This window comes from Thunnus albacares, chromosome 1 (assembly GCF_914725855.1).
Source record: "Thunnus albacares chromosome 1, fThuAlb1.1, whole genome shotgun sequence".
Lineage (NCBI taxonomy): Eukaryota > Metazoa > Chordata > Actinopteri > Scombriformes > Scombridae > Thunnus > Thunnus albacares.
Window position 1 is genome coordinate 31,570,151 of NC_058106.1, and position 27,820 is coordinate 31,597,970.

General features: G+C 37.3%; 2 protein-coding genes across 2 annotated transcripts in view; one reads left to right on the forward strand and one right to left on the reverse strand.

Annotated features, from left to right (window-relative positions):
• Positions 1–4,091: 4,091 nt before the first annotated feature.
• On the reverse strand, positions 4,092–16,922 carry taldo1 (transaldolase 1). Its single transcript, XM_044355094.1, has 8 exons — positions 16,728–16,922; positions 12,333–12,456; positions 11,707–11,814; positions 11,111–11,242; positions 8,524–8,699; positions 5,351–5,548; positions 4,756–4,901; positions 4,092–4,630 (listed from the first exon to the last, which is right to left on the reverse strand). The coding sequence occupies exons 1-8, from the start codon at positions 16,825–16,827 to the stop codon at positions 4,598–4,600; spliced, it is 1,017 nt and encodes a 338-aa protein (XP_044211029.1). The 5' UTR covers positions 16,828–16,922; the 3' UTR covers positions 4,092–4,597.
• Positions 16,923–24,671: 7,749 nt separating this feature from the next.
• The window catches only part of tspan4a (tetraspanin 4a), a 145,121-nt gene continuing 141,972 nt past the window's right edge, over positions 24,672–27,820 (forward strand). The window contains exon 1 of the mRNA XM_044355138.1: positions 24,672–24,772. The gene's annotated coding sequence lies outside the window, so the exon portion shown is untranslated. The remainder of the gene's footprint in view (positions 24,773–27,820) is intronic.

Sequence of the window (27,820 nt, forward strand, 5' to 3'; positions counted from 1 at the left end):
CAGTCCCACAGAGCTCCACAGAGTAAGACTGTGAACTCAAGGACAACTGTACAGAAAGTTTTTTGAGGAGAAAATGATGCCCACCGTTTTCCCTCCATCACTTTCCAGGGGCACAGCATGGACTGTCATCCCCAGAGAGGTAGCCTCGCAGGCAGGGCCTAACCAGAACAGAGCCAGGCCCTGCAACAGGATGCTCAGACTGGATCTAACCAACACCCAGCTCCTCACTGAGACAGGAAATACACAGAGAGGGAGGTTAACCAGTCACAATTCATACATAAGCTCTAAAATGTATTGCTAATAAATCAAAGTAACTAAGACTTACCCAGCATAATGAGTTTTGACACTTTCTGAAATAAGGAGGTTGTCTGTACGGGATGGTGATGTGATGAAGATATTATGTAATTATTGTCTTGAACAAACTGTGAGAGAGATGATAAAGGAGTGTTGATTGATGATTGGGTTACAACCAGCACCTCTGCAATTCATGGTATTGCATGTCAAAAAAGAAGTATGTCATGATAAGGTATGTCTGACCTATTTTAGTTTGAAAGGTTGAAATGATAAAGATGGAGCAGATCCAAGCAGCACAACCCGCCACTCTCCAAATTAGAGAACAATCAGTATTACTATTGAATTATTATTTTGCAGAACAGTGTGAAGGATAATTTAAAGCCTTATCAAGATTAGAGATATGATATAATCACCGGTAAAGCATATCATATAAGGTTTAAATCAGTTATTTCAACATGTATGCAATTGAAATTGGTGGTGTGTCTTTGAGCAGGTGATGCTTGTTTAACAGATCTGACTGTCCTTGAGCTCCAACACCCACCATTAGAGCCTGAGACACACAATATTAGAACAAATGTGAACACAAATTTACAAGAAACATTCAAAATTCACATACAACTAAATTCGAATGCTGGGGGAGCAGAGGGAGTTACAATTTTTAGAGATGCAGGAGTGTTGAGGAGCAGCGTGAGGATTAAAGATTTCACAATGAAACGAGTTCCACACTACGGCCGTGTAACGCCTTGTTGAATTCGATCAGTCGTGGACATTTATGACATAAAACTGAATATCATGCTCGATAACATGTCTGATTATAATTCTTTTAAAAAATAATAATATAAATGTTATTTATCCCCAATTCACAAGAAAAAAACAGACTTTTGTGGTAAAATGAAGCAGCTGAGTTGTCAGTCTTTATATATATGTACAGACATAATGACAGTCTTTCCTGTCTGATTGTTGCTTTCGTTGTTAGCATTTGACCTTCGTCTTTTTAAACTCTTACATCAACCGTCAACAGGATGTTCCTTACAGAAGCTACCCATTAATGGTTGTGCAACTCTGTTTCAACAACATGTACACAGAAGTCAATGCTAATGCTGGAGGAGACTGCGGAGGTGAAGGGAGTAACACTGCAAAGGCAGGTTAGGCAGAACTGTTGAGGAGCAATTACATTTATGATTGGATGGTATATGGAACATCTGACTAATCTACTATTACTTAAAAAAGGAAGAAATGAAAGAAATACATGTTATTTATCCATTTCACAAGTAAAAACACAGACTTTTGTGGTACACAGAGATGGATGATGTACTATATATATATATATATATATATATATATATATATATATATATATATATATATATATATTCCATCTGTTGGTTTGGAGTTATAAATGTCAGCATTTCAGTCACTAACTGACCTTTGTCTCCAACAATCAACAGGATATTCCTCACAGAAACTGCTCATTAATGATTTTGGAACTTTTCAAAAGGAACCGAGAGCTCGCTTAGCGAAATGAGCACCACGGATGATTACACGGACTGTCTTGTAGAATTAGAAGTCGTGGACTTTTATGATTGGTTGATGTGTAAAGCGTGACGGCAAAACAAAAAATATTATTTTTTTTATCAGCCAAAAGTAACAGAACAAGTGATTTAACAGATGTAGACATGACCAGACACTGTGTTTGTGTCTTTTCAAATGCACTTTTTTTTGCAGATTCCTAGTATTTTGTCACAAATGTTATTTTTCCATGAGTAAAAACACAGGCAGTTACGTGATTCAGTCCTAAATCTTAAATGAAACATCAGCTTTCCCTCTCTGCATATATACACAGTATATGACAGCAGTGGACTAAGCTAAATCTTTTCCAGATTTGTTGTTTTGAGTTGTTTTGAATTGTCACCATTTCAGTCATTGTTGACTGTTTTTTCACTAATAGTCGACAAGATGTTCCTTACAAAAACTACTCATTCATGTTGTTTAACTTTTGCTTTTGCCATTTTTTTGGCATTTGTTCTTCTTCTATGGCTAGTGATTGTTTGCCATTTGAAGATTTTACAGCATGATTTTCACTGTTTTTACAGGGGCTCCAAGATTTTGGATCAATCCTAAGGAGCTAAATATCTCACAAACTCCTTACAAACACATTTTAATTGATTTGATATGACATTGCTTCATGGCCTTTAACTATTGTACAAATACTACAAGTGTTATCTTTTACCATTTACAAAAACTATGTTATGTTATATATGCCTTGATTACCTAGAGCACAAATGGGGAAAATACTGCAGTATCTACAATACTGCAGATGTATTTAAATATCTTTCTAATTCAAATCAAAATATGTTTCAGTGTAGGTTAAATTAAAATTAAAAACAGACTCTTGGGCCAGAAACAAACATTTCCATCCACTCATCAATTTCCAGAGAACCACGCCTGCGAGAAAAATAGTCTCATTTCCGTCTCATCTCTAAAATGTTGAAAATCAAATTGAGTACATACAAATACTGAGTTGTGACATTTGTATTGTTTATCTTTGTTTACATTAGATACTGCTGATGGCAACGGGGGCCTATTGTATATTTTCGCCCGAGGCCCCTCAGCAGGTTAATCTGGCCTTGATCTTACGTCATAAAACTGTGATGTTTCTACATTATTGGGACATGCAGTAAGTTAAAAAGGTTTTATTAAACCTTAAACCCACTAAAAGTACATTTTAATTAATTGTGGCACATCACATGGCACTTGTGTCACTTGCTAAAGAGGTAAAATGGTCCAACAAATCTTACGTTTTGAGAAGAACTTCTCTGAATATTTTTGTTATTACCGAGCCGAGCAGCTCATCTTTTACTTTTGTTTTCTTACAAGACAGGTTCAAAGCTGGAAGCTACATATTTCAGGAGTATGGTTGACTGAAGTATGCTGAGCTTCTAACAAAGCGTTTAAGGACGGAAATAATTTACTCTCAGATACAAGACATTGGCTGTATAAAACTTTTTGCTTATAACGAAGTGACAAAAGCATTACATTGTCAGCTGCTTCTAAAAGCCTTAGTTGTTGCTGTTGTACAATCATTTCAGGTTATAACAATTTAAATCTTGGTTTTTTTGAGTTTGGTGGAACAGGAGCTTGTTTTACTTTAAGTTACGTTCATCATTACAAGAAATAGTGTGAGACTACCAATTAATTTGCTTAAACTCTACATACATTTGCTACCTTACTTAAAGTTGTGCAAAATCTTTGTGAGAACTGAAACCTTCAGACCACATAAATATACCAGTTTTGGTGCTGATATTACAAAATTTAGTCTCTTAAAATCTCCATAAACTATTTAACACACACTGAAATACAGCAAACAAAACAGGAAGTCAAAAATATCTAATACAGAAGTTAAATTGATCCCATTACCTTAAGCCACCAGCCACACAATCAAACGCTTCACAGTACTATCTAAGATTGAGATCTCGACTGGCTTCTAACAGGAAGTATGAAGAGCTTACAGTAGCCTTGTGGTCCTACATACGTCTTATGAGCGAAGGTGGAGTTAAGCTGAATTTAGACTGATGGAATGAAGTAAAACTGGCCGGACCAGAGACTGTAAAAGAGGCATGACAATAGTTGCACGTCAAGAGGAGGACTTGTGATACGGATAAGTGTAATTTCAAGTTCAACTGATGGAGCTCCCACTTAAAAAGCCTTGCAAGGCTTTAGTGTTGATGCAGTGTTTGTTAGTCCGACACCGGTTTTTACCGAAGACAGACAGTTAAAAAAAACAACCAAAACAGAACTGTGAAGACTGACATGTTTATTTATAGAAAGAACAAAATGTAATATTCTCAGGAATGGTGGTACAATTGTCTTTTATTAAAGTTTTGCCCTTAACCCTGTTCTTGATAACAAAATTGTGGTCCTTTCCTGCCAAAAAGTGCTCATGGTCCTTTCTAGTAGTCACCTGATCGCTACTCAACAAGACTAAATCAAGTCTCATTAAGAATTTTTTTTTTTTTTCCTTTCTGGTCACATTTCTAGTAAATATTAGCATATTTTTACTCCACACTCATATTAGTATCGTTCACCGTTAATGTTTGGTCAGAAATAGAGTCAGAGTCAGTCCCAGCCTAAGAGAGGAAAGGTGTCCGTTGGGGAGGGAGGTCCCTGGCGTTTGGTCACAGAAGGAAAGAGAAGGTCTTCTGGTGCTTTCAGCCTCCTCTCAGGTTGTACAGGACAAAAAAAAGGCAGCTTCCTAACTCCTTATATTTCCTGTCAGTGTGGCGGGAGACGCCCAATCTGTCCATTACTGGCCGTTTTTCACATTAAGGATTTTCTCCTGTAATTAAAAAAGACAACAGTGTCAGAATTACAAAACTTGGCAAATAACTTACATTGTCAAATGCAAAGAAATAGATTCCATATACATGCAAAAATAACAACAAAAGAAATTGGAAATCCTACTTTGATCATGGTCTCCAGCTTGATGGCGTCAGCAGAGAACTTGCGGATGCCGTCAGACAGTTTCTCAACGCCCATGCGGTCCTCGTTGTGCTGCCAGCGGAAGGTCTTCTCATCCAGGTGGATCTTGTCCAGATCGCAGATCTTGGCTGCCAAAAAAAAAAAAAAAAACCCAAAACGTCAAGACTCTTCATTTTCAGGTTTTTCAGATTTTCAACTTTGCTTTTTCAAAAGAGCAGTTTGGTTTTAACAAATCTAAACACAGATTTTTCCCCCGATGCATCTAAAAGTATGTTGTCTTATGATATTCAGAAAATGCTTTCAATAACAGAGAATGAAGAGAAAAAGGGAGCAAAACTCTGTGGCTCTTGAGATAACAACTCCTTAAAAAAACAAAAACACTATTATCTTTGTTGATGCAAGAAGGAGGCTGGATGAGAGATAATATCAGGTGTCACTGTACCATTGTTTGCATTAATACAAGCTACAGAACAGCTGGTACATAGAGGCAGTGATATATATATATTTTTTTAATTAATAAAAACGTATTAATTATGATCCAACTAGGTGTCAAAAGTATTTTGCAGGAAGGCAGTACCTTTCTCCACAGTGAGCATCTCTGTGACAGTGGTGTGATCCTGGCTGAGCTCTCCTAGCAGCCCGGGAGAGATGGTGAGCAGGTCGCAGCCTGCCAGGGCTTTCACTTGCCCCGTGTTTCTGAAGGAGGCGCCCATCACCACGGTGCTGTAGCCAAACTTCTTGTAGTAGTTGTAAATCTTAGTCACGCTCAGCACACCTAGAGACGGAGGTGAAGGAAATGAGGATGCGTTAAATGCCAAACATGTCAAATGTACCAAATCACCATGATGCAACTACTTTAAGATGCAGCCAGACCTGATTAGCAGTGCCATTAAAGTTAAACCAAACATATCAAAGTTTGCCAAACACATACCATTTTCATTCTGTGGCACCTCCTTTTGCTTTTATTAAAATGACTTTTGGTGGTGCTGATGGAATATTTAGGTGAGTTTGTTGCAGAGTCCTGAGAAAAAGGCGCCACATTATGGATGAAGAGACACACCTTTTGTGTGTGTGCAGTCAAGTGCACCCAGTACGCTGCACTTTGACAATATTAACTTGTGTGAATAACTCGTGTCACGATAAACACCATAGTTTGACTTCTGAGTTAAATTCTGAGTGTTGTTATGAAATCTTTTCATATTGTTTGACGGCTGAATGTTTTGAGTGCTTATTGTTTTTGCCAACTCATACTTAAATGTGCTATTCTCACTTTAAAAGTGACATAATATTATTTTGAATGGTTTCCTTCTGATAATAGTTTAAGGATGGAACATTTTTCTCAAAATCTTTGATAAAAAGGAAGAATGGATTGTTAATATCACATGATAATAATCTGTGGAGGTCCTGCCATAACTTTGTAGTGTTTGGACATTAATATTCATGTGTGTCCTAAAACAACAGCCTACAGATGCACTACCGCCAACAACGGGACGGGCAATCTACTGTGGTGGATTGTGGGATACTTGGCTGTGAATGAAGCTTTGAAGAGCTATCAGGAGCTATCATCTGCTATCAAGTGTGGGTGAAGTTTAGTGTATGTTGGCATATTTCAGATATGGGGCACATGCCAGTGTTTCCCACAGAATCAGATTATATTTGTGGTGGTAGCTGATAAGGGGGCAGGGGGGGAATTAATGGAATTTTTGAACGAATGGGATATTCTTGTTATGATTTTAGCATCTAATTATTAAAAATGCTGCAGCAAAAGAAACTAATTTTAAAAAACAACCTTCGTGGCCATTGGAGTACAGATTTCTGAGTTTATGAGGTGCATCTAAATGCACCACGTCCCTTGTCTTTACAGTCTATGGTCGGTGCTTTACAAAGCAATGTAAACGCACAATCTACCTTTAAGTGTTTAAATTTTTAGATGGAGATAGTGCGACCGCGCCTCTCAAGTGTAGATGGCGCGTGACATGACTGTAGGATAAAAGCTCAGATGAGGCGTTTTGTGTACAGCGGGGGAAGAACGAGTCGGTGCAGGTGCATCCGCGTCTGTTTGGGAGTATATCAGAGAGAGAGAGAGAGAGAGAGAGAGAGAGAGAGAGAGAGAGAGAGAGAGAGAGAGAGAGAGAGAGCGTAGTGTGCAGCTCCAAAAATAGAAAACCAATTTGTGGCGGGCAAAGTTTTATTGTGGCCACAAATAAATGAATGTATGGGAAACCCTGCTTGTCTACTACCTGGTGCTGTGTGAACGTGCACTTTAGTATTTAAGACTACAAGTGTGGTTACAGACCCAAAATCTGATGACAAATGTTGGGTTGTTTGATCACAGTCGACCAAATCTGACCAAACTACAACCTAAAAAGGGTCCTAATGAAGCAGATTAGCTTTTGAGTTTTTTTTGTAATAGGATGCTTTTTAAAACTTTGATTCAGCTTATTTAGTAATGAATATTGATGTTACAGAGAAATACTTGAGGGTTTTCTGGGGCTTTGAAGCTCATTTTACATACTGAAATACATACTGATCAAAGCTGCAATTTGCCAATCCATCACAATTATCCAGACATTTTCTTTAATTGGGCTACATAAAAAAAAAGTATTAAAAAAGAAACATGTTTTAGATATTCTCTTTCTAGTATCTTCAGAATATCCATTTTAAATAGTCAGAATACCTGTCCAAGTTTTTTTCCTTGTCCGCTCCAGTTTGCCAATTTTTCTGACTCACTGTGTGTCACGGCGGGAGAAAAGGTGCAGCCCGCCTACCTGTGTTCTGTGCCATTTATATCATACATGACATTTATGAAGTTCAACCCTTTCAACTCATGTTAAATTCCAGGTATGTGCTCCATCTGCATAGTCTTTATTTGCATAACATACAATTTCACAGGACAGTGACACACCTCAGACCCAAGGGTTGACTCTAGCACAACAACACCTCTGCTGTTGTAAATACCTCACTAATTTGTTATGAATCAGTTTTCTACACAGATTCACATTTATGAGGTCAGTCATGAAGTCTACAGGGGTTTCGGAGGGGGGGGGTTTCCATGAAAAATCTGAACAATTTAAGCTTCACTCTTATTACTTGAATGTATCGGGACTATTTGTTCCCATCGTTCGCCTTGTGGTTTATACGCAGTGGGATGCACCAAAACAACTGTGTGCGTCATCTTTTCCACGAGACATTTAATTATGACATTTAGGTTATACGCAAGTGTGGTTGTTGTCAACTCGAGTAACGTTATCTTCACTTCACCTGTCTCTCCTCCTCTCCTCTGTTCTGCTCTGTGTGTGTGTGTGTGTGTGTGTGTGTGTGTGGGGGGAGGGGCTGAGAGCAGAGAAGAAGAGAGAAACTAGTGCAACCGTAAATGCCAGCAAAACATAGTAGAGATTCTCACAGAGTTGAAATGAGACGAATGAATTAAGCAAATAAAATAAGGGAATATTGTTCCTGTGAGGGGGTGGGGGTGGGGGGGGGTTTCTTTACAGGGAGCATTTTGACTCTATCAAAACTAACTAGCCAATTATCTATACACTCTGGTCTTGGATAAAATCAATAATGTCTGAGCTACACACTGATCTATATCCAGGGGAGGATTACTGCTGTAAACAACATACTATGTATGAGAAGAGTTATGCAATCAGAATCCAAGTCTGTAGCTGCAAGGCAAAAATTTCAAGTAACTTGTTTTCATCAGCACCTTGGTGTCTTATTTCGCATGGTTTCATGACGGTGATACACTACCTGGGTCTTCATGGGGCTCGTAGCTTTTGCGATCCGTGTTCTCCTTGTACCAGTCGAGGATACGTCCGACGAAGGGTGAGATCAGTGTTACCTTCGCTTCTGCGCAGGCTACAGCCTGAGCAAAAGAGAACAGCAGGGTCATGTTGCAGTGAACACCGTGCTTCTCCTCAAGCTCCCTGTGCAAGAAAACAAAAATGTATTATTAAAAAAAAAAAAAAAACATCACATCTTTCTCTGCTACCCTTTTCAACTGAGATCCTCCTCAAAGATGAGATGATGAGACACAATGTTAGAATAAGAGACATAAGTTTTCTCAAGGCGTACCCCAACCCTATTGGTTGAGAGGAAGTTCATTTTGTTGAAAATATGTAGAACCACTTGAAGCAGTTAACAGAGATACAGGTTGCAATATATGTGAGTTGGGTAGGTTTTGGTATAAGGACCAAAACTTCGTTATCATTTTGAATCATATTATAAAAAGGAACATTTTTAAAATAATACCTCAACCTAATTTTAAAGCAGGATTGGTCAAAAACAGGCCATGTTTTGACAAGTTATTATACGTTTCCCTCAAAAAAAACATGTTTGGACGGAGCGCCCTTCATTTGTCCCTGGCAGGAAGAATCAACTGCATAAAAATAAATATTTTACCAAGATTTCTATATTTGTTTCAATGTTTACTCATCTTCCTTTTTATGTATGGTGAGGCAAACATCCCAGAATACACAAGGATATTCTTCAACAACACAGGGCGGAGGTGGGATTCAGACTTCCAAACATCAGGAACGACTATTGAGCTGCAAACATCCATAAGACTGTCTACTGGTTCCACTGTCCTGATGTTGATTGGTGTCAGTCAAACAAATTCCTGCCCATCAACATCACTCCCAGTATTAGTCACAGCTAAGCTATCCCTTTCTCCCTCACAATACACCACCTGCACTATTGTATCTTCTACATTAAAAGATACGGTCTAAATTTAGACAAAAATCCCATCAAACAGAACTGAACAAAAGTTCAGCATCATATATTTTGATGGAACCGTGACAGAGTTTAGTGTCCTTTCTTATAAGTTTAAGCTATCCCCGTCAAACCTATTTCATTATTTTCAGATCTGGGAATGTGTTTGAAAAGTGAGCCCAACATTTCCAAACCTGCCGCTAAAGACAGGTTTGGATACCATTTTGCAGTTTCCCCACATCCAAAGGGATCTAATCTGTTATCTGCTTGACATCATTATGTCACTTTTCAGACTGGGCAGATGAGTCCTGGGAAAGTGCTCTAGATAGAGTGAATGGTATGTCTACATGCACACACCTGAGCTTAATACATTCAAAGTGGTACACCGTATCCACTTCTGCAAAGCCAGACTATCTACAACAGACTCAAGTGTTAATGAAAAACGTGACCGACATCACACTGCAAAGGCAGATTTAGCTCACATGTTCTGGCGCTGCTCTAAATAAGCAGGTTTTTGGGCTACAGTTTTGAAACCCTGTCCGAGGCGTTTGATATTGACTTGTAACCTAAAGTGGAGATAGCCATCTCTGGGCTACCAGGTAATGACATATCTCTGACAAACAGCCAAAAAGATGCCAGGGGAAGGAACCTGTTGGAATGGAAATCTTTAACCACCTCAAGCGTCTGTCTGGCTTAGTGACTCGATGCTTTTCCTCAGGTTGGAAAAGATCAAATACTCCATTAGAGGATCAACCAAAAAAAAAATTCATTTAATTTGGGAACCTGTGATATCCTACTTTAAAAAAAGTCAAAACCTTCCCCCTAAATTGGGGGACGTATGTTTATATGTAACATATGTCCACATTGTGATGCACATAGTTACTTTAACTTGAATTAATCTTTATACATGCAGCTTGGGTTATGGGTGGGAAACCTGATGTGGGGGAGGGAAGAAAAAAAAAAGTGAGAGACGAAACATCTGTAATTGGAGAGGGAGGGAGAGAGAGACAAAAAAAAAAAAAAAGAAATAGAAAGAGAGAGAGAGAGCTACTCTTATTTTAGTGACAAGCCACTCCTTTGAGTTTCCGCGTCCTTAACTTATCTATTTTTGAAAGCGACTAAATCATATTTCAGGGTTTTCTCTTTATTTTTCAGTACAAATAATAAAAGCTCCACTGTGAGGACGGAGAATCTTGTGCAGAGGTGCATTTAACAAAATATCAATTGATTAATTGTTACTGAGGTTAATATTAGAATCAATTGTGATCAGCTGTGTGCCCAGCTGTCCTTACACTGATACATGCTGTTGGCTTCTGCTGACTTGCACATTTTAAGAACAAAACTGAAATCAATGTGGCTGCAGAGGATATTGTTATACAGAAAGGAAATTGTGGGAAAGTATATCGACTGGTCAACACACATAGTTCAGCACGTAAAAAACACCCTAAAAATAGTGAACTGTCATTTTACACTTTGGTGGATTAAAAACAACAAGATACGACGTGTTAATTAGTGACCGTTTGAAAAGACTATGAAACCCTGTCGACATCATAATGTTCTAACAACAATGCAGACAATAACAGGTATAATAAATGACAGGCCAGCATAGCTAACATTACATACTCACTTGCCAGCCTGGATTCCCTCCCATGTAGATGACAGCTTGATGAGCACACGCTCCTTGCTGATGCCCGCTTCTTCGTAGAGAGCGATGAGCCTCAGGGCCTTGGCCACCATTTCATCTTTATCGAAAGATAATCTGTTGGGCGAAGAGATCAGTGGAAACAACACAGTCATTAATACTCATTTTACTTTACCATGTCTGTTGCTAAAACAAAGTTTCATCAAGGAAAAACATTTATTTTATATGCTTTTAACGATTAATTATTGATTTTTTTATGTGGCAGATAATTGAGAAGTAAAATTTAAATTAAAAAAAAAAGATGACATGACTGGAGATTCAGATACATTATGCGACTGTATCGTATGTTTAATAATTAACTCTACAATAGAAGAGACAACATGAATCACATGCAGTCAGATTTTCCACTCGACATCGACACGGCCTCTAAACACGGCTCACTTTTTCAAATTTAGCTTCATGACCAACACGCTTTGGGAATCTCTTGTCCTACTGTGTACTTTTCCAAGATAGTGAACATTGTGTTATCAGTTTCCTGTCATAAACACTATCTTGTGATATACAGTACTGTTTGCATCTACCTGGCGTCCACCTCAGTAGAAACTCTGCCTGGGACCTTCTTGAGGATCTCAAGGCCAAAGCTCACAAACAGCTTGTCCATGGTGTTGGCTACCTGCTGCTCTTCAGATCTGACGAGAGAGGAAGAAAAAAAAAAAAAATGTTGAAGCTGGTAAACTTGGTATCAAAAAGTTAGCGGCAGTATCAAAAAGTTAAATTCACATAGGAAATTTACAAGAAATTGACATTTACATATGTTTACAGCTGCAATTCTCAACTTCTAAACACTAATTAATGCAAATTTGATGCCATGTTGAGTTTAAATCACTCATCTCCAAACACAGTAAATGCCCTTTTTTTGTGATTCACAACCCTTATCAAACAGATGGATAAAACAATTACATTCATTAAAAACATCCCAGGTTTCATCTTGTAACTGTAAGAGTGAACTACCTATAAATTAGGGAACTTTGTCAACTATTTGCACAGAGGAACTGTGTGCAACATCTGAACAATGTTGCAAACAATGTTCCTGCTCTTCAGCAAGTGACTTTTACTTGAATGCTGTTTGAGTTCAAAGTTTGCCCTCTAGTGTAGACTAAAGAATAGTTTCATATATTTGGGGTGTAATTTGTGGAAAACCTCTTACCCGCCTTTGGCAATGCCGTATTTAAGGGCCTGATCCAACAGGTGCTGGTAGGCTGGCATCTTAGCAGCAGCCAGGATAAGAGACGGGTTAGTGGTGGCATCTTGAGGCTTGTACTCGTCGATGGCTGCAGGAAAATGGAACAGAGTAGTTAGAGGTCTCACACACACACACATGCATACTACACCTGGTTTAGAAAGTACAGATATCATTCTCACTTATCAGATATCTCATACATGGCAAATGCACTGACATCCACAAACCCAGGGTAGACTGGAAGTAGATGCTACCACTAAATACTTGACTGAATCATTTCTTTCTGCTTGTGTGTCAAAATTGTTACAAAATTTACATCACAATTCAGGAAAATAATAAAAGATGCTTTAGCTACTTTATTATTTTGAATATGTCCCATTTTTAACCAGGGTTAATATGAAAGTATTCATATCAAAATATGTTCCATCACTCTTTGCATTTTCTACAAAATTAAAATTATGTCCTCTCACAAAAATGTAGTTCAGTCACTTTTCTATAATCCATTTAAATTGCAAACACTGAAGACTACGGATCAAGGACAGAGATGGTATTCAAAAATTTTAAAAAGGCAACATCATTACAGTCAGCTTTTTATTATTTGATTTCAAACCATGTCACTGACTATGAGTCTATTACAAACCTGAGGTGTCAATAACTGTTAAAATGTAACACCAGTTGAACCTCAGAGACCAGTTTAAATCCAGTTCTCACACTAATGACTAATCAAGACTTTCCTTAATCCCATAAATATAAAAGAGGTGGAGTGTTTCTGCATGTAGGTAAAAAAAAAAAAAAAACATTAGTCAGAAGGGTCAAGGAGAGGACACCATCATGTAAAATCTGATATACTGCTGCTGTCAGGTGGAAAATGGCGCCATCTACAGTGCAAATGTATTGTCTTACCATCCTCTAAAAAAAACAAACTTAAGAGTCAGACTAGGCAAATAGATATCAGCGCTTCTTCTGGACACACATAAAGGATACACAGTTTTAACACAATCCTAAAAAAAAAAAAAAAAAAGAGGACAAATGCTTAAGTAGGGTAAAGATGAATTATTTAACAGTGTCTTGTGTATTACTAAAGGGTGATTATACGCGGCTGGGAATTCTTCTCCCATACTTAGCAAAAAGGTCTAAACTGCTGATGCAGCAACCTGCTGTAAGCTCCTTTTAAATCAGAGGAAAAACAAACAAAACAAAAAAAAGACAAAGAATAACCACAGAGTGAAACTCTCTCCTGAATAAGGAACTAATGAAATTATCAGTAAAGATAAATCTTAGCTCATAATATTACATCTAAGATATACTAGAGAAAAGGTTTGAATAGTTTAAGATGAGTAAAAAGTTGAATAGTCTTTATAATCTGTAGTGAAAACTCACACAACCTGTATTAGAGTATTCCATAACCTACACAGCTTTAATGTTCACGAGGCTGGACTCCAATTTTTTTTTTTAATTTAATATGCATGAGCGACGGGGCCTTTTCATGGGTTTGTGTCAGCATTTGATTGTAGCAGTGGATTCTAGTCAGTGCTGCCAGCTCTTCAGCCTCAGAGAGAACAAAGCCCCCCTCTGTTCTCTACCTAGTTATCTCTCACAACATCCTAAAAAAAAAAAATAAAAAGAGATCCTTTTGCAGGTCAGTGGGTTTGGATTGGATACTCGTGATCAACAGCTCAAAGAGATACTACACAGTTAAAATGGCGGATTGATTATACTAGTATTTCCAGAAAGTGAGGTCTGGTTTGTTATCCACTTTCTATCAACAGTAAATAACCTAAAAAATTCCTCTAACAATACATGTCCTCCCCTGGGTGCATAGATACTTAAAAATTATGAGGAAAATTTTACAACACAAATAAAAGTATTAAAGAATATACCGTATAACACCAGTGCAGACCTTTCTGTGCAAACTGGCGCCTGATAAGTTTTAAGATTTGCGGTTGGGAACGCTGATTTCTCCTTCAGTAATTTACAACTTCACCATGACTGTGCAACTATATTTGCATGCATATTATAACACAATTCCTGTGAATGAGCATATTTTGGTACACATGCAGTTGGAGCTTCAAGTTAATTTCCAGAGGGATGTGTTAAAGAATGTGGGGAAACATCTAATTAACCATAACTTTTTATAAAAGATCATTCTGTGAGAATTGTGGTATATGAAGATGTTAAATCAAACTTTTTATTCCTAATAACCTTAAATGACTAAGCAAAAATGCATAATTTACTCAATATGTCAGATTACATCATTAATCTACACATTAGTCATAAAAAAGACACAAACAACCTTAAATGTATGTCTCCTTTAAACTATTAATAACTGTGTAAGCTAATTAGTTACCAAGTAGCCTTGTGCAAAATTTCACAAGTGCCCCCTAAACCTCATTAACTTTCAAAATATTTCTGAGAATCGCTCTTTCCCCACTTACATAAGTGAAGCAAGAGTGTGGCCTTGCACCACGTTTAACCGAGTTCTTGCATTTTTTTTTTTTTTGTGAAACAGAAGTGCTGCTTCTAAACAGGTTTTAACCTGCAGGCAGTGAAAACCCCCCCCAAAAAATCTTACAGCTTTCATGTAAAACCAGAGGAGGTAAATCTAGAGGAACCATTCTTCTTATCACCATCACAAACATCTTTTTTTAGTGACAGTGCTGATGAAGGTTTTCACTAAGGTTGAAAGATGTTTTAAATCGGCTGCTGTGCTGAATTTTCATTGTCGATTCTTCTGTATCTATATTCATCTTATCTATAAACTGTCGTGAATAGTGAAAAAGGCCTCAGAGTCTGAGGTGACATCTTCATATTATTGTGTGCGTTAGTCTATAAATGTTTTACTGTTAATATTTGTCTGTCTTGGTCACCTGTGAAGCATTTTTAACAGCACCAACCTGTATGAAAGGTGAGCTACAATAAAGTTTGTTAGTTTTGTCCGACCAACAGTCCAAAACCCAAAATATATTCAATTTAAAATCATATTAAAACTAGAAAGCTGAAGATTGTCACATTCAACAAGTTGGAAACAGAATGTTTGGTATTTTTGTGTTATGAATAACTAAAACAAACAATTAACTGATTTGAATTGAATTTTTCAATAGATTTGACTAATTGATTAATAAAGAGCTGCAACAATAAGTCAATCAGTTTTGTGGCCATCAACAGAAAATTATTTGGCAACTATTTTGATATTCAATTCATCCTTAAAGTCATTTGTCAATCAAAAAACTCCAATCATTCTCTGATTTTAGCTTCTCTAATGTGCCGCCTGCTGGTTTTAGATGATTGTAAATTGAATATATTATGGACTGTTTGATTAGACAAAACAAGTCATTTGAAGACAACACATTGGACTCACAAGGTCACTATTTTCTAAAATTTACTGTTAATTGATTAACTGTGAAAACAATACGGAATAATAATAATAAGAATGGTTAGCTGCAGCTCTAGATTGACTAATTCTTTCAGCATCCTTGGGTTGCACAAAATGAGACCGTTGTTCATGATATTGCGTCCTTCCTTGTATGCATTCCTATCATTTGTCAAAATGAATGTAGAACAAGAGTACATTTTAACCAAGCCTCAGGTAAAATACACACAAACACACTAAAAAAAAAAAAAAGTCTACACAAACACCCCTGCAAGGCTTAATGAGTGTCAGATAATCAGCTTCTAGGAGTCACGCCTGGCTGCAGGAGTCACAAACCAGTTCTGTCATGTCATCCTGAGTCTGCAAACCTGCATGAGGAACAGTCTGGTTTGCATCACAATGTAATTGAATTACTGCACACTGTTCCTCATTCAGGTCTATTGAGAAACGAGATCTTTTCATCTGTGGCATGAACAGGTCAAACAAGGAAGGAAAACCACATTTTACTCTTTCTTGTGTGATGACTTACAGTGCAGAACAGTATCATTTTTGTTTTTTTTCCTCCACCCACACATTAGTTAGAAATGATAGTTGTAGCTTGTATAAATCTGTGTCATTTTTGAGGTTGGTATAAGGCTTATATACACACACAAAATACTTGTATTCGCAACAGATTAAGCAGAAACGGTTAGTTAGCCACCACGGCTAACGCAAAGTAGCAACTGTTACTATGTTAGGTGCCTTTAATAGCAACTAATTGGATTATGAGCTTGTCAACATCAGTAACAAGTAAGAAAACACGCAAAACATCACAGAGGATGGTTAGCTAGGTTGTGTAACATCACCGGCCAGCCTGAACGGAGTGAGATCGATGCTAACAGTCGTTATATATTGACACAGCGGTCATTCACATTAAAGCTGGATACTGCCTGGTCAGTTCCTTAGCATGCTAACCAGCTAACATTAGCGTGTGATGAAAACGGCCGTTTTACCGTTAAAATCTCCCGTGTCTGCCACCACCACGGTGTGCTTCTTCAGCTGGTTCAGCGCTGACTCCATTTTTCGCCGTTTGTCTGGTGACACACTGGACATTGTGAGCAGAGACGGAGACCCTTTTATACACAGAAAACACGTGAGACCAGGCGGAATGTCAGAGAGGCGGATACGCGCAGCCCAACTGGAGAGGAAGGAGTTTACATGGTAACCCTATATTTGCGAAACTCTCGCGAGCCGCCTCGAAATATTCTTGTCTCGCTGATGTATCAACGCTAAGGTTAAGGTCTGGTTAGGTTTAGGCTCAAAAACTACTTGGTTAGAGTTAGGGAAATATCACGGTCTGGGTTAAAATAATCACTTTGAAACGTGGTATGGGTTAAAGATACAATTTACTTCCAAATCTCGCGAGAGTATTGCAATCTAGGGTTACCGTGTAGACACGACCAGGAAGGAGACACCGGGCGGGAGCGCGCTCTGGAGAAATAAAACTTTAAGGAAGCTCGAGCAGAAAAGGGAAAGTAATTAATGAAAAAGTAGAAAAACAGTCTCGATTAAGAGACAATAGTTATCATACAGTCATAGCTTCTTGTGACATATTTATATTATATGACTCATGAATATGTACAGTACTGTGCAAAAGTTATAGATAGATAGATAGATAGATAGATAGATAGATAGATAGATAGATAGATAGATAGATAGATAGATAGATACCAAGGGGAAATTAAAATGTTACAGCAGAAAACAATGAGGTAAAAAACGATGAGGTGATGATGAGGTTTATAATGAGGTTTTGGGCATTAAAAGTAAAACGAGGAAGCTAAAAAAAAATAATACCATGAATAATTTTTATTATATTTAACAATTAACTTCATACAAAGTGCAGTAAACAGAAGAAACCCATATTAAATCAATGTTTGGTGTGAGCACGATTTGCCTTTAAAACAGCACCAGTCTTTCTTGATACACTCCCACACGGTTTTTCAGGTACTTGGCAGGTCGGTTGTTCCTGCATCTTGGAGAACTTGTCACAGTTATTCTGTGGATTTAGGCGTCTCAGCTGCTTCTGTCTCCTCATGTGATCCCAGACAGACTTGATTATGTTGAGATCACGGCTCTGTGGGAGTCATACCATCTGTTACAGGACTCCTTGTTCTATTTTACATGAAGGTAGTTATTTATGACTCTGGCTGTATGTTTGGGGTAATTGTGATGCAGCAAAATAAATCTGGGACCAATCAGATGCCTCACTGATAGTATTGCATTAAGGATAAGAATCTAAACATCTAATGTGCCTAAACATTTGCACCGTCCTGTACATGTAATAATATAGCTAACAACTTAGCTTCATTGATATACTAACTGGAAGATACAATAGATACAGCAAAGGCTTCTTCCCAGCAGCAATGAGATTGGTTGCTAAGGACACTGAGGCTGGTGAGAGGCATGCTCACCTCCCATCACTCTCAGTCTTTGGTGTCCTAGCACACACACACACACACACACACACACACACATACACACGCACACACGCTCTCTCCCTGGACTGTAAATGGACTGTGAATTACCTTCATCTGGCACACAAACACCTTGCTTATTTTATTTATCCAAACCCCTTATTTAAATCCTATTATAACATGCTGCTACACTGTGGTGAAATATCTAAATCGGTGCAATATCTGTTTTTTCCTTATGTGCAATACCTACAATACCTCCCTCTAACTGCTGCTCCACTATTTCATTAGACGCTCTGTGAAAAATTGTTGGGGTGCTGTAAATAACTGTTGTAAATAATGTAATATCTCTCAGACCATGCTACTCTATTTTCATTTTCATTTTAACTTACGTTTTTTAAATTCATCATTTTTTAATTTGACAAATGCATTTTTAATGGAAAATGGCAATAAAGTCAAATTGAATTTTGAATTGAATCAGTGAAATCCCCTCCCAGTCAAAAACATGTTTTCCCTCTTGTCCCTTCAGTTGGATGTCTGAGCTTCGCTGTGCAGAATGATGAATGTTCAGAGTTTGTTTTCACGTTAATCTGCTGAAAGTTTCTGTGTCCGCTTAAATGAGTTTAAAGCTCGTACCTACCAGCATGATTTGTGACATCATCACCAGTTTGTGGTCCAGCATGCAGCTTACACAAGTGTGATGTGGCAACTTGAAGCCTCCGGTGCACAAACACTGAAAATGAACTTCCAAGTGAAGAAGGAGACATCTCGTGTCCAGCAGTTAACCTTTTGAAAATAAAATATTTACATAGATTCTGCATTTTTATGAGGATTTTAATGAGGTTATTTCTATATCTTTAAATATGATTGGCATTTAACTGTGCTTAAACTGTGCTTCATTTGTGATTTTATTATTATTTATTGTTACACGTTGGCCTACAGATCCCGTTGAAACTTTAAAACGTTAAGCAAACTTTCGATATTCAAAGTTGTGTTTCACAGCAGTTTTCAGATCTCATCAGTGTGTGACATCAGTGTGTGACATCATCAGTCAGTCAGTTTTTTAGACGAGAAAAAAAAAAGTAAACACATCTCACTCTTACAGTTTTAACTCTCCAAGCACATATCATACCTTAAAATGTTGCCACAAGCCTCCTCTCTCTCAAAATGTAAAAATATTTCCTATGAGTTATAGTTTTTGAGATCTAAACCTTAATTGATAGAGAGAGCGCTGCCAAGATCTCATTGACTGCAATAGAATCAGCAGGCTGTGTGTCTCCTCACTCTCCCATCTCTTAAACTTACAGATTCTCTCTTTCTTCAAACACCTTGTGCACATATAATATATCCTCATACTCAGTTTGTCCTGCCACCTCTAATAATGTTCAAATCTCTGAGATAGAAGCTTTGTTTTAGGCAAATCATTTTTTCCTCAACAAAATGTGAATTTGTGCTCTGTGGTTCATCCCTGTGAATCACCAGCTTTCCCTGTTAGATTTCAAGGTTCTGGCCTTGACACCAGCTCAGGGCAGTGTTCCTCATAACTCTGCTCTTATAAAGAAAGTTGCTTAACATGTTTATCATGTACCATCATGCAGTGTGACTCCAGTGCACTTTAATACTATAACAACATCGGAGCTGCAACCCTTATGTTGTTATGCAATTAAAAGTCTAAATATGTAAATTTGATCTTGCTCGCTGTGTGCTGTCACACATTAGCTCGGTGCATAGCAGTGCTGTTGTACAAACATGAGGTTGTAGGTGTGAACCCACCCGCAGACAACGTTAGTCTTGGTAGAATTTCAGTACTTTTCATCTCCCAGCAATGCAATCAATTTCAACTTTCAGCAGTCACACACAATTTCCTCAGAAATTGCATTTTCTGATTTGTTTTCCCCTTTGTTTTCTATATTTTCTCTGTGCTGCACTGTTACCAAATTAGACTATGATTCACAAAGTTGAATCCATGACATCAGTAAGTCATAATTATAATACATATCTCTATAAATATGTCTTATAAATAATTAACATTACTTACTTTTCAGAAAGACTTAATAATGGATATATAAGCTAATACTAGCACTTGTGTGTTTTGTCTTAAAAGAAATGGTTTGTTAAGCACAATGAGTATAACTCCAAAATCGGTCTAAAAATGTTTTAGTTGCTCCAGTTTAACAACATTTTTTTCTTTTTCTTTTTAAATTCAGGTCTGAAACTTTACCTGCAGGCATTAGTTACATAACATGTAATTTGCCAACATCATGTGAATATTATTTTCCATGATTCTATTATGTGTCATTGTGAATGCTCAACCGGACGAGTTAAAGATCACCTTCAGGCATGTTTAAACCCTTTATAAAACTTTGCTTATAATAATAATAATTTGTGACTAATACCGTTTTTCCTTTAAAAAAATTGCCTAGTTAAAAATTCTCACTTCTTCACCCTCAATGAAAAATATATGAAAATATTTTTCATTTCATAAGTTTAACTGCTGGCTGCAACACTTCTATGAAGTCCAAGTCCATTCTCAGTGTGTGTGCACTGAAGGTTTCAACATCACACTTGTGGAAGTTGTACAATGGACCACGACTGGCTTCTAAAATAGATGTAATGTTACAAATCATGCTCGTATGTGCACATCCTAAACTCACAGTTAAAGTGAGAACTGAGAAATTTTCTCCCTCACGAATGTGAAAACAGCCTCCTAGTGTCAAACTCATCATTCTGCATACATTTCTGAGTGGAGGGGCACTTTAAATTTTACATGTTAACCCTTTAAACTCATTGCAAAGTCCGGCTGTGCAGCCAAACAATGTTCAAACCCTCATTAGTTTATTGTAAGTTCTAATGGAATTAGATTTAATTAGAGAAATGTGTATTAAAAAAACAAAAACAAAACAAAACAAAACAAAAAAATGATCCAGAAGACATCTGGTATATTTTCATTCGATTGATGGTGCAGCCATTAAAAACTGGAGTCTTGGGATTTAATATTTCACTCAGTGTAAACATCATATAGTTTCAGTGAAGAGCTGCAATAACTTGTTGATGACGTTGATACTGTCAGCCAGTGGAGACCGTTTTCCAACATTTAAGATATTTAAGCAAAAAGGCTCTATAAGGGTAAAACAGTATGTTGAGAGGATAAAGGGCAGAAGGTAATGAACTCCTGTTAGTTCTGACCTACATATTAGAATATCTCTCTCTGCTGTTGTTGAGGCTTCCTGGCCACAATATATTCATGGTGAGTCTGTTTCATTATTGTTTTGTGAGCACCGATGAAGGAGGCAGCTCTCCTTAACACATTGGAACAATAAAGTTTATTGAAGGAATTAAGTTTCCATCATGATTTTTTTTTAAATTTAAATTAGTCTGTGAATCACAGACTATAATAATATAATATATGATAATACAACATATAATTTGTGTAATATTTAATTAAACATAGAGTGCAGAGTCTGTTCAGCATGTAAACCACATGCCAACGCTTAATGTGATTTTGATTGCTTGATTATCGCAATAACCTTACCAAGGCAGCTGTTCTCAATACATCCTCTTGCCCTGCAGAAACAGTCACCTGAACACTCGTCTTATTTGCAATAATATGGGAACAATTTCACTTAAGAAACCATTACACATGGTGTGATTGCACTGCTTGCCTTTCAGCATATGTGCCTGTATTCTAAAGCAATACTTCAACCCCCAGGCTTTAGCAGCATAGTGGCCATTTACTCCATTACTGAAACTGAAGGTCTGCCTTACTGATATATTAATATTAAACAATATCTCACAGTTGATGACGTGCTGCCAAATGCCAAAGAAGAGTCAGAACTTTGAACGTCACCAATTAGTAGTAAACAGAAAAGATGTATTATTACCTGAATAATTTCAAAGAGATGTAAAAACCTTCCTTCAGCAAACAACTTCCATCCCAAAGGCAAAAATAAACAAAAGCCTACATCCGCATAATTAGCATACGCTAACTGTGTGATCTCCTCTTTGCTTGACAAAATATTTAGCAGTTCTTATTTATTTTTCCAGAACGTCATATTTGTTATGTTAAGGTTGCAGACTTATCTTTATTTATGGTTTTGTTGTACCTTGATCACATTTTTTGCTGCACTAATTAGGACTTCTGAAATAAAATCATTCCTTGCTGATTCTTCTTCTCTTCTTTTAACAGAGTATATGATATATTATTATTGTGAAACAATATGACAGTCTTTCATTGTCAAGTCTAAGCAGACTGTAATGTACAGATAATCTCAATATTTACACATTAAGACACTTAAATAAGTACATATCTTAGTATCCCTATAGTATTTATTCCAACATCTTCACACGACCATGAACTCTTGCACTACATGTAACACAACTATGTAATCGGACCTGTATATAGATACGTTTGTTGTCCAGCTCTTGTCTGTATATAATAGCTTCATGTTTATGTTTGCTTATATTTGTTTAGCTTTATATCTATTTTTAGCTGTATGTCTGTATCATCCTGTAAATGTATTGAGAGCTATTGATTACTGAGAGCTACTGCATCAACATACAGTACTTGGCCAATAAACTTGATTCTGGCTCTGAGTCTCAATATACAGTAAAATTTTTAGGCAGTTTAGATGTTTAGATTCTTATCCATAATGTAATACCATCAGGGAGATGTTTGATTGGTCCCAAATTTACTCTTCAGCATAATGACGGCCCCAAACATCCAGCCAGAGTCATAAATAACTATCTTCGGCAAAAAAGAAGAAAAGAACAGCAGCAGATGGTATGGACCCCCACAGAGCCCTGATCTCAACATCATGGAGTCAGTCTGGGATCACATGAAGAGAAAGAAACAACTGAGATGCCAAAATCCACAGAGGAAACCGTGGCAACTTCTCCAAGATGCAGGAACATCGACCTGCCAAGTACCTTGAAAAACTGTGTTCAAGTGTACCGAGGAGGACTGCTGCTGTTTTAAAGGCAAAGTGTGCTCACACCGTATTGATTAACTTTAGGTGTTTACTGTTTACTGAACTTTATATGAGGTTGATAAATAAAAACTATTGATGGCATTAAAACTTTTGCACACAAGCCTTTCAGTTTCAAAAATCTATCAGCTTTATCCAACCGATATTTATAATGTCAAGCTCAGTATAGACCTGGTTTTGGAATATACAGCAAAAGTTGTTTCATTAAGCAACCAGTAAACAGTCACTTCCAGTTTGGAGCACTGGAAACCCCATGAGCCTCCAGCCATGTCATACAGCTTGGGTGCAAGGAAGCAACCATCCTCAGTCATTTGCTCACTTCAACATTTGCTTTCTTACTGCAAGAAACAAGAACATTTGTTTTGTGTGGTGACACATGGTGGAGTGACCTTTTGTGCTGTCTTCTCAAATACACTCACTAGTATGAAAACAAGACTAAGAATCTACAGCCATGCTAGCTGCTCTGTGAGACTGTACTAAGGCACAGCAGTGCTTTAAGCTAAATGCTAATACTAGCATGGCAACATACAGTAACAACACTAATATGCTAATGTTTAGCTGGTATAACGTTTATCATGTTCACTATCATTTTTTTTTAGCATGTTAGCATGCTAACACAGTATGTACATCTGAGGCTGATGGGGATATCATTAGTTTTGCAGGTATTTGGTCATAAATCAAAAAAATTGATTTGATGGTAGCGCTACATAAAAAGTAAAGGGGTCAAGTTAAAACAATTCATCCTAGATGGGACATGAATGTGTAAATCAAATTCTCATGGCAATCCATACAATACTTGCTGAGATATTTCAGTTTGGACCAAAGTGGTGGACCGACAGACCAACTGTGCCACAGAGCTGCAATGTACCGGTAATGCGGCTAAAAAGAAAAGAAATTAAGTATAAAGGAAGTATATAATTTGACACCACACATGCAAATATTCCATTCAAATATATTTTAAAAACTCTAGTGAAAATATCCACAAAACAGTCTGATTCAAAGATGTTCAAAGAGTATTTCATATGGCAAAAAAATGTGTCACAATCCACAGGTCACATGACAATTCACATTTGATCTCTTATAATTTAACATTAAGTTGAATCTTACTCACAAAATCAGATTCCACAATATATTTTATATGATGGGCTGTGAAAATAAGTTTCCCTAGATACAAAATAAGAATATTACTTGACTTTATAGGCTTTAATGACGTGTCCAAGGATAGCCAAAACTGTTTATATTTATTATTAGTAGCTATTAGTATTCATCAGCCAATGCCTCTAAATTGCCCACTTAATCAGAGCAAATTAGCCTACAAATTACTTTTGGATATTGTCAGGGGGCCAATCTGTCTACACCGGACTATTGCTTTAAAATGCTATAGCTTTACTCACCACTAGATGTCGGCATTTTGCTTTTCGACAGGTCAATGACAGTCACATGTGCATCCATGTTGGGAGAGAGGGAGAGAGAGGGAGAGAGAGAGAGAGAGAGAGAGAGAGAGAGAGTCTGTGGAGAGGAACAACTTGGGAAGTTTTGTCATACACAGAGGAAAGAAGAAGGACTGCCGGGAGGGAGTGTAGAGTGTGAGATAAGTGAGAGGTAAGTCATTTTTTCCTCCTATTTAAAATAAGATGTATTATCTTGCTTCAGACTTCTCCTATTTCTCCTATCTTTTCTCTTTAAATATGTGTTCTAGCTCTACCATACACATGCACAGAAGTCAATGACCTTGTTAAAGAGATTTAACTTTGATAAATTGGGAGCTTTCATGGTTCTGTATTTGTCTAATTAGAAGAGATAAACTATATTCTGCTTCCATTTATCTTGTGTGAATTGGTCAATGACTGTTGCACTTGGTTTAAAAAAGGGTGGGATTACATTAATCATACTTAAGCTTGCTGATCACCAGAAGTGTGATTTGCTCATAAAAAAAAAGAAGCTCTTTAATATTACCCAGTGTGTCTTTTCTCTGATCAGTAACTGTCCAAAAATATATGTTGTTGTATGTTATGATTGTGGAAATGTGGCGATGTGTGAAACTCAAGCTCTCTGATTGGCCCGGGGAATGTTTCCCTGGAACCTTGATGAAAGACAGAAATAAACTTGTGGAGAAGAACAACATTTCAGAATACCAACCATTCCTTAAGCGATTCCCTCCCTTCATTTTTTCTTTTTTTTTTTTTTTTTTTTTTTTCTTCTGGAGGGGTTACAGGAACTTTGGGCCTCATTGACTTTTCAAAGCCACGACTGGCTGGCAAAGTGCAGAGGAATTCACTGCCATACAATGTGCCCTTCTGTTAGGTTTGCAGAGGTCCTAAATTCTCCCAGGTGAAGCTGCTCCATATCCCACATGATGCATTAAAAATTAATCTCAACTTTAATGATGGCATTAAGGCAGCGTTAAAGGGAAATCTACCATGAAAAGCTTAAAACAGGAGATGTATCCTGGATTTTGGCCCATTTTGTCTTGTGATATATTTTTCTAATTGCTGCATCAATGAGAGTTTAAAATAAAAAATCTTAACTGTCTAAAACATCAACATGAAACAACAGATTTTGGTGTCAGTTCCTCAGAATCCAAAAGAAAGAGTTTTTCTTTTAGAGACTCTAGATTTTGTGCTGATTCTCAACAATCATACATGGAGAAATGTATTGTTGTAGAATAAACACGTCAGATTTTTGTGTGCTAACAGAAGGCTGGATAGACCAGAATGCAATTCAGCTACAAGACTGATATGAATAAGAGGCATCACTCTGGCTTTTTCTCTCTCTTCATAAGCTATTGCTTTTTTCATTAAATGCATATGAATCCTATAACTTTACACTTTCCCTTTAGGAGTTGCTGAGTAGTGCTAGCCTAGTTTCAGACTTCTAAACTTCTATTTTATATCTATTATTAGTTATTTTCAGAATTTGAAATAGTAATATTTGATTTTCAATTAAATGTATGTGTTAGTTTTAGTTTAACAATATATTCAAAAAACAAAATGGCACTTTAGTCTGCTTTTGAGGCTACCGAAATACTTAAACAATTACTTGATTTATCAATCAACATTGGTGATCAGTTCATTTTTAAACTAATTTATGAGCCTATTATATATAGCCAAGATAGTCGTGTGGAAATAGGGATGGTAACGTTGGTTCGTTGGCCCACCAGTTTGATCCAGACTGACATAACTCAACAACTATTTGATCATTTACCATGAAATTTTGTACAGATATCCATGGTGACCAGAGGACGAATCTTAATGACTTTGGTGGTTCCCTGATGTTTCCTCTCGCACCATCAGCAACTCAAACTTTTTCACTTATCCTGTGAAATATCTCAAGATCTGCCCAATGGATTGGCACAAATATTTGCACAGACAATCATGTCTCTCAGTACGACTTTGTTGATCCTCTGACTTTCCTTTTAGAGCCACCATGAGGTCGACATTTGTGGTTTTGAGTGAAATGTCTCAACAACTATTGGATAGATTATCATTAAATATGATACAGACACAACCCCTTCAAGATGAATCATAATGAATTGTTAGCAAGCTAACACATCAAACTAAAATGGTGAACATTATATTATTATATTATTATTAATCATTATACCTGCTAATTATAAATATATTAGCATTGCATTAGCAAGGTGGGGTTAGTATTTAGCCCACAGAGCTGCGAGCACAGCTGTAGATTCTTAGTCTTGTCTTCCATTTCTTCCCATAGCTCACTGAAGTGATGACTATTCTAATAATGTTTGATATTTATAAACTGAACAATTCATTGAAGATCAATATCAATCAATAGATTAATAAGTGATAGAAGTAATTGTTAACTGCAGCCTGGGAAATGTGGTTAATGAACCCACAACAGAAGTAAAGTACATCACAGACTGACTCCTGGACTGTACTCCATTTAAAAGATTGAATCAAACAGTATAAAACTATTTAAAGAGATTGTTTCCTTTAGAAATATTCAGCTTGTGTTCCATATTACTGTATATTTCCTCATGAAATCTGCTCTTACCAGCACACAGTGACAGTCAGACTGCTTTGACACATTCCAAGATGTGCACTGAGACACGTCCTCCCACGTTTCATCAGCTCCAGCATGGCTGAACTGATGAACTGATGACTCCGGACAGTTGGCAGCTGCACACTGTTTACATTTACCCCACAAACACTAGCCAAGACCAAAGCTGCTTCCGTTACACAGAGTTCTGAGCGTGTGTTTTCCTCGTTGCTTAACAGTGTATATGGCAGCTAAGTATTTTCACGGAAGCAGTGAAAATATGTTTGGGAGAGGAGGTGTCGAGTGTTTTCTTTAATCGTCACAGCTGGTGTTGTTTGTCCAACTACAGTTCTGTGGCTGACTTGTAGGCTTCTCTAGGTGTGGCAACTCTCTGGATAATTGCCCTGAACACTGGCTCTACTGAAGGTGGATATAACAAGGCTGCATTGTACTACTGCCTGCAGGTGTGTGTGTGTGTGTGTGCGTGTGTGTGTGTTAGCGTATGTGCACAGGTCTGCTCTGAATTCACTCACCCAATTTTCCCTCAGCTCTATGTACCTTCAGTACATTTTTATTTGCCAGATTTCAGCTGGTCTTCTCTCACTTTGTTCCCTCAGTACAGTTTATGCCTGCAGTTTTCAGCCTCAT

What these genes read in the sequence shown, in the direction of transcription:
- taldo1 (XM_044355094.1), bottom strand. Translation starts at nt 16,827, where the DNA reads ATGTCCAGTGTGTCACCAGACAAACGGCGAAAAATGGAGTCAGCGCTG. An exon ending in TACGGCATTGCCAAAGGCGG is followed by an intron (nt 11,815 to 12,332) that starts GTAAGAGGTTTT and finishes CTCTCTCGTCAG; the next exon opens with ATCTGAAGAGCAGCAGGTAG. An exon ending in TCTACTGAGGTGGACGCCAG is followed by an intron (nt 11,243 to 11,706) that starts GTAGATGCAAAC and finishes TTCGCCCAACAG; the next exon opens with ATTATCTTTCGATAAAGATG.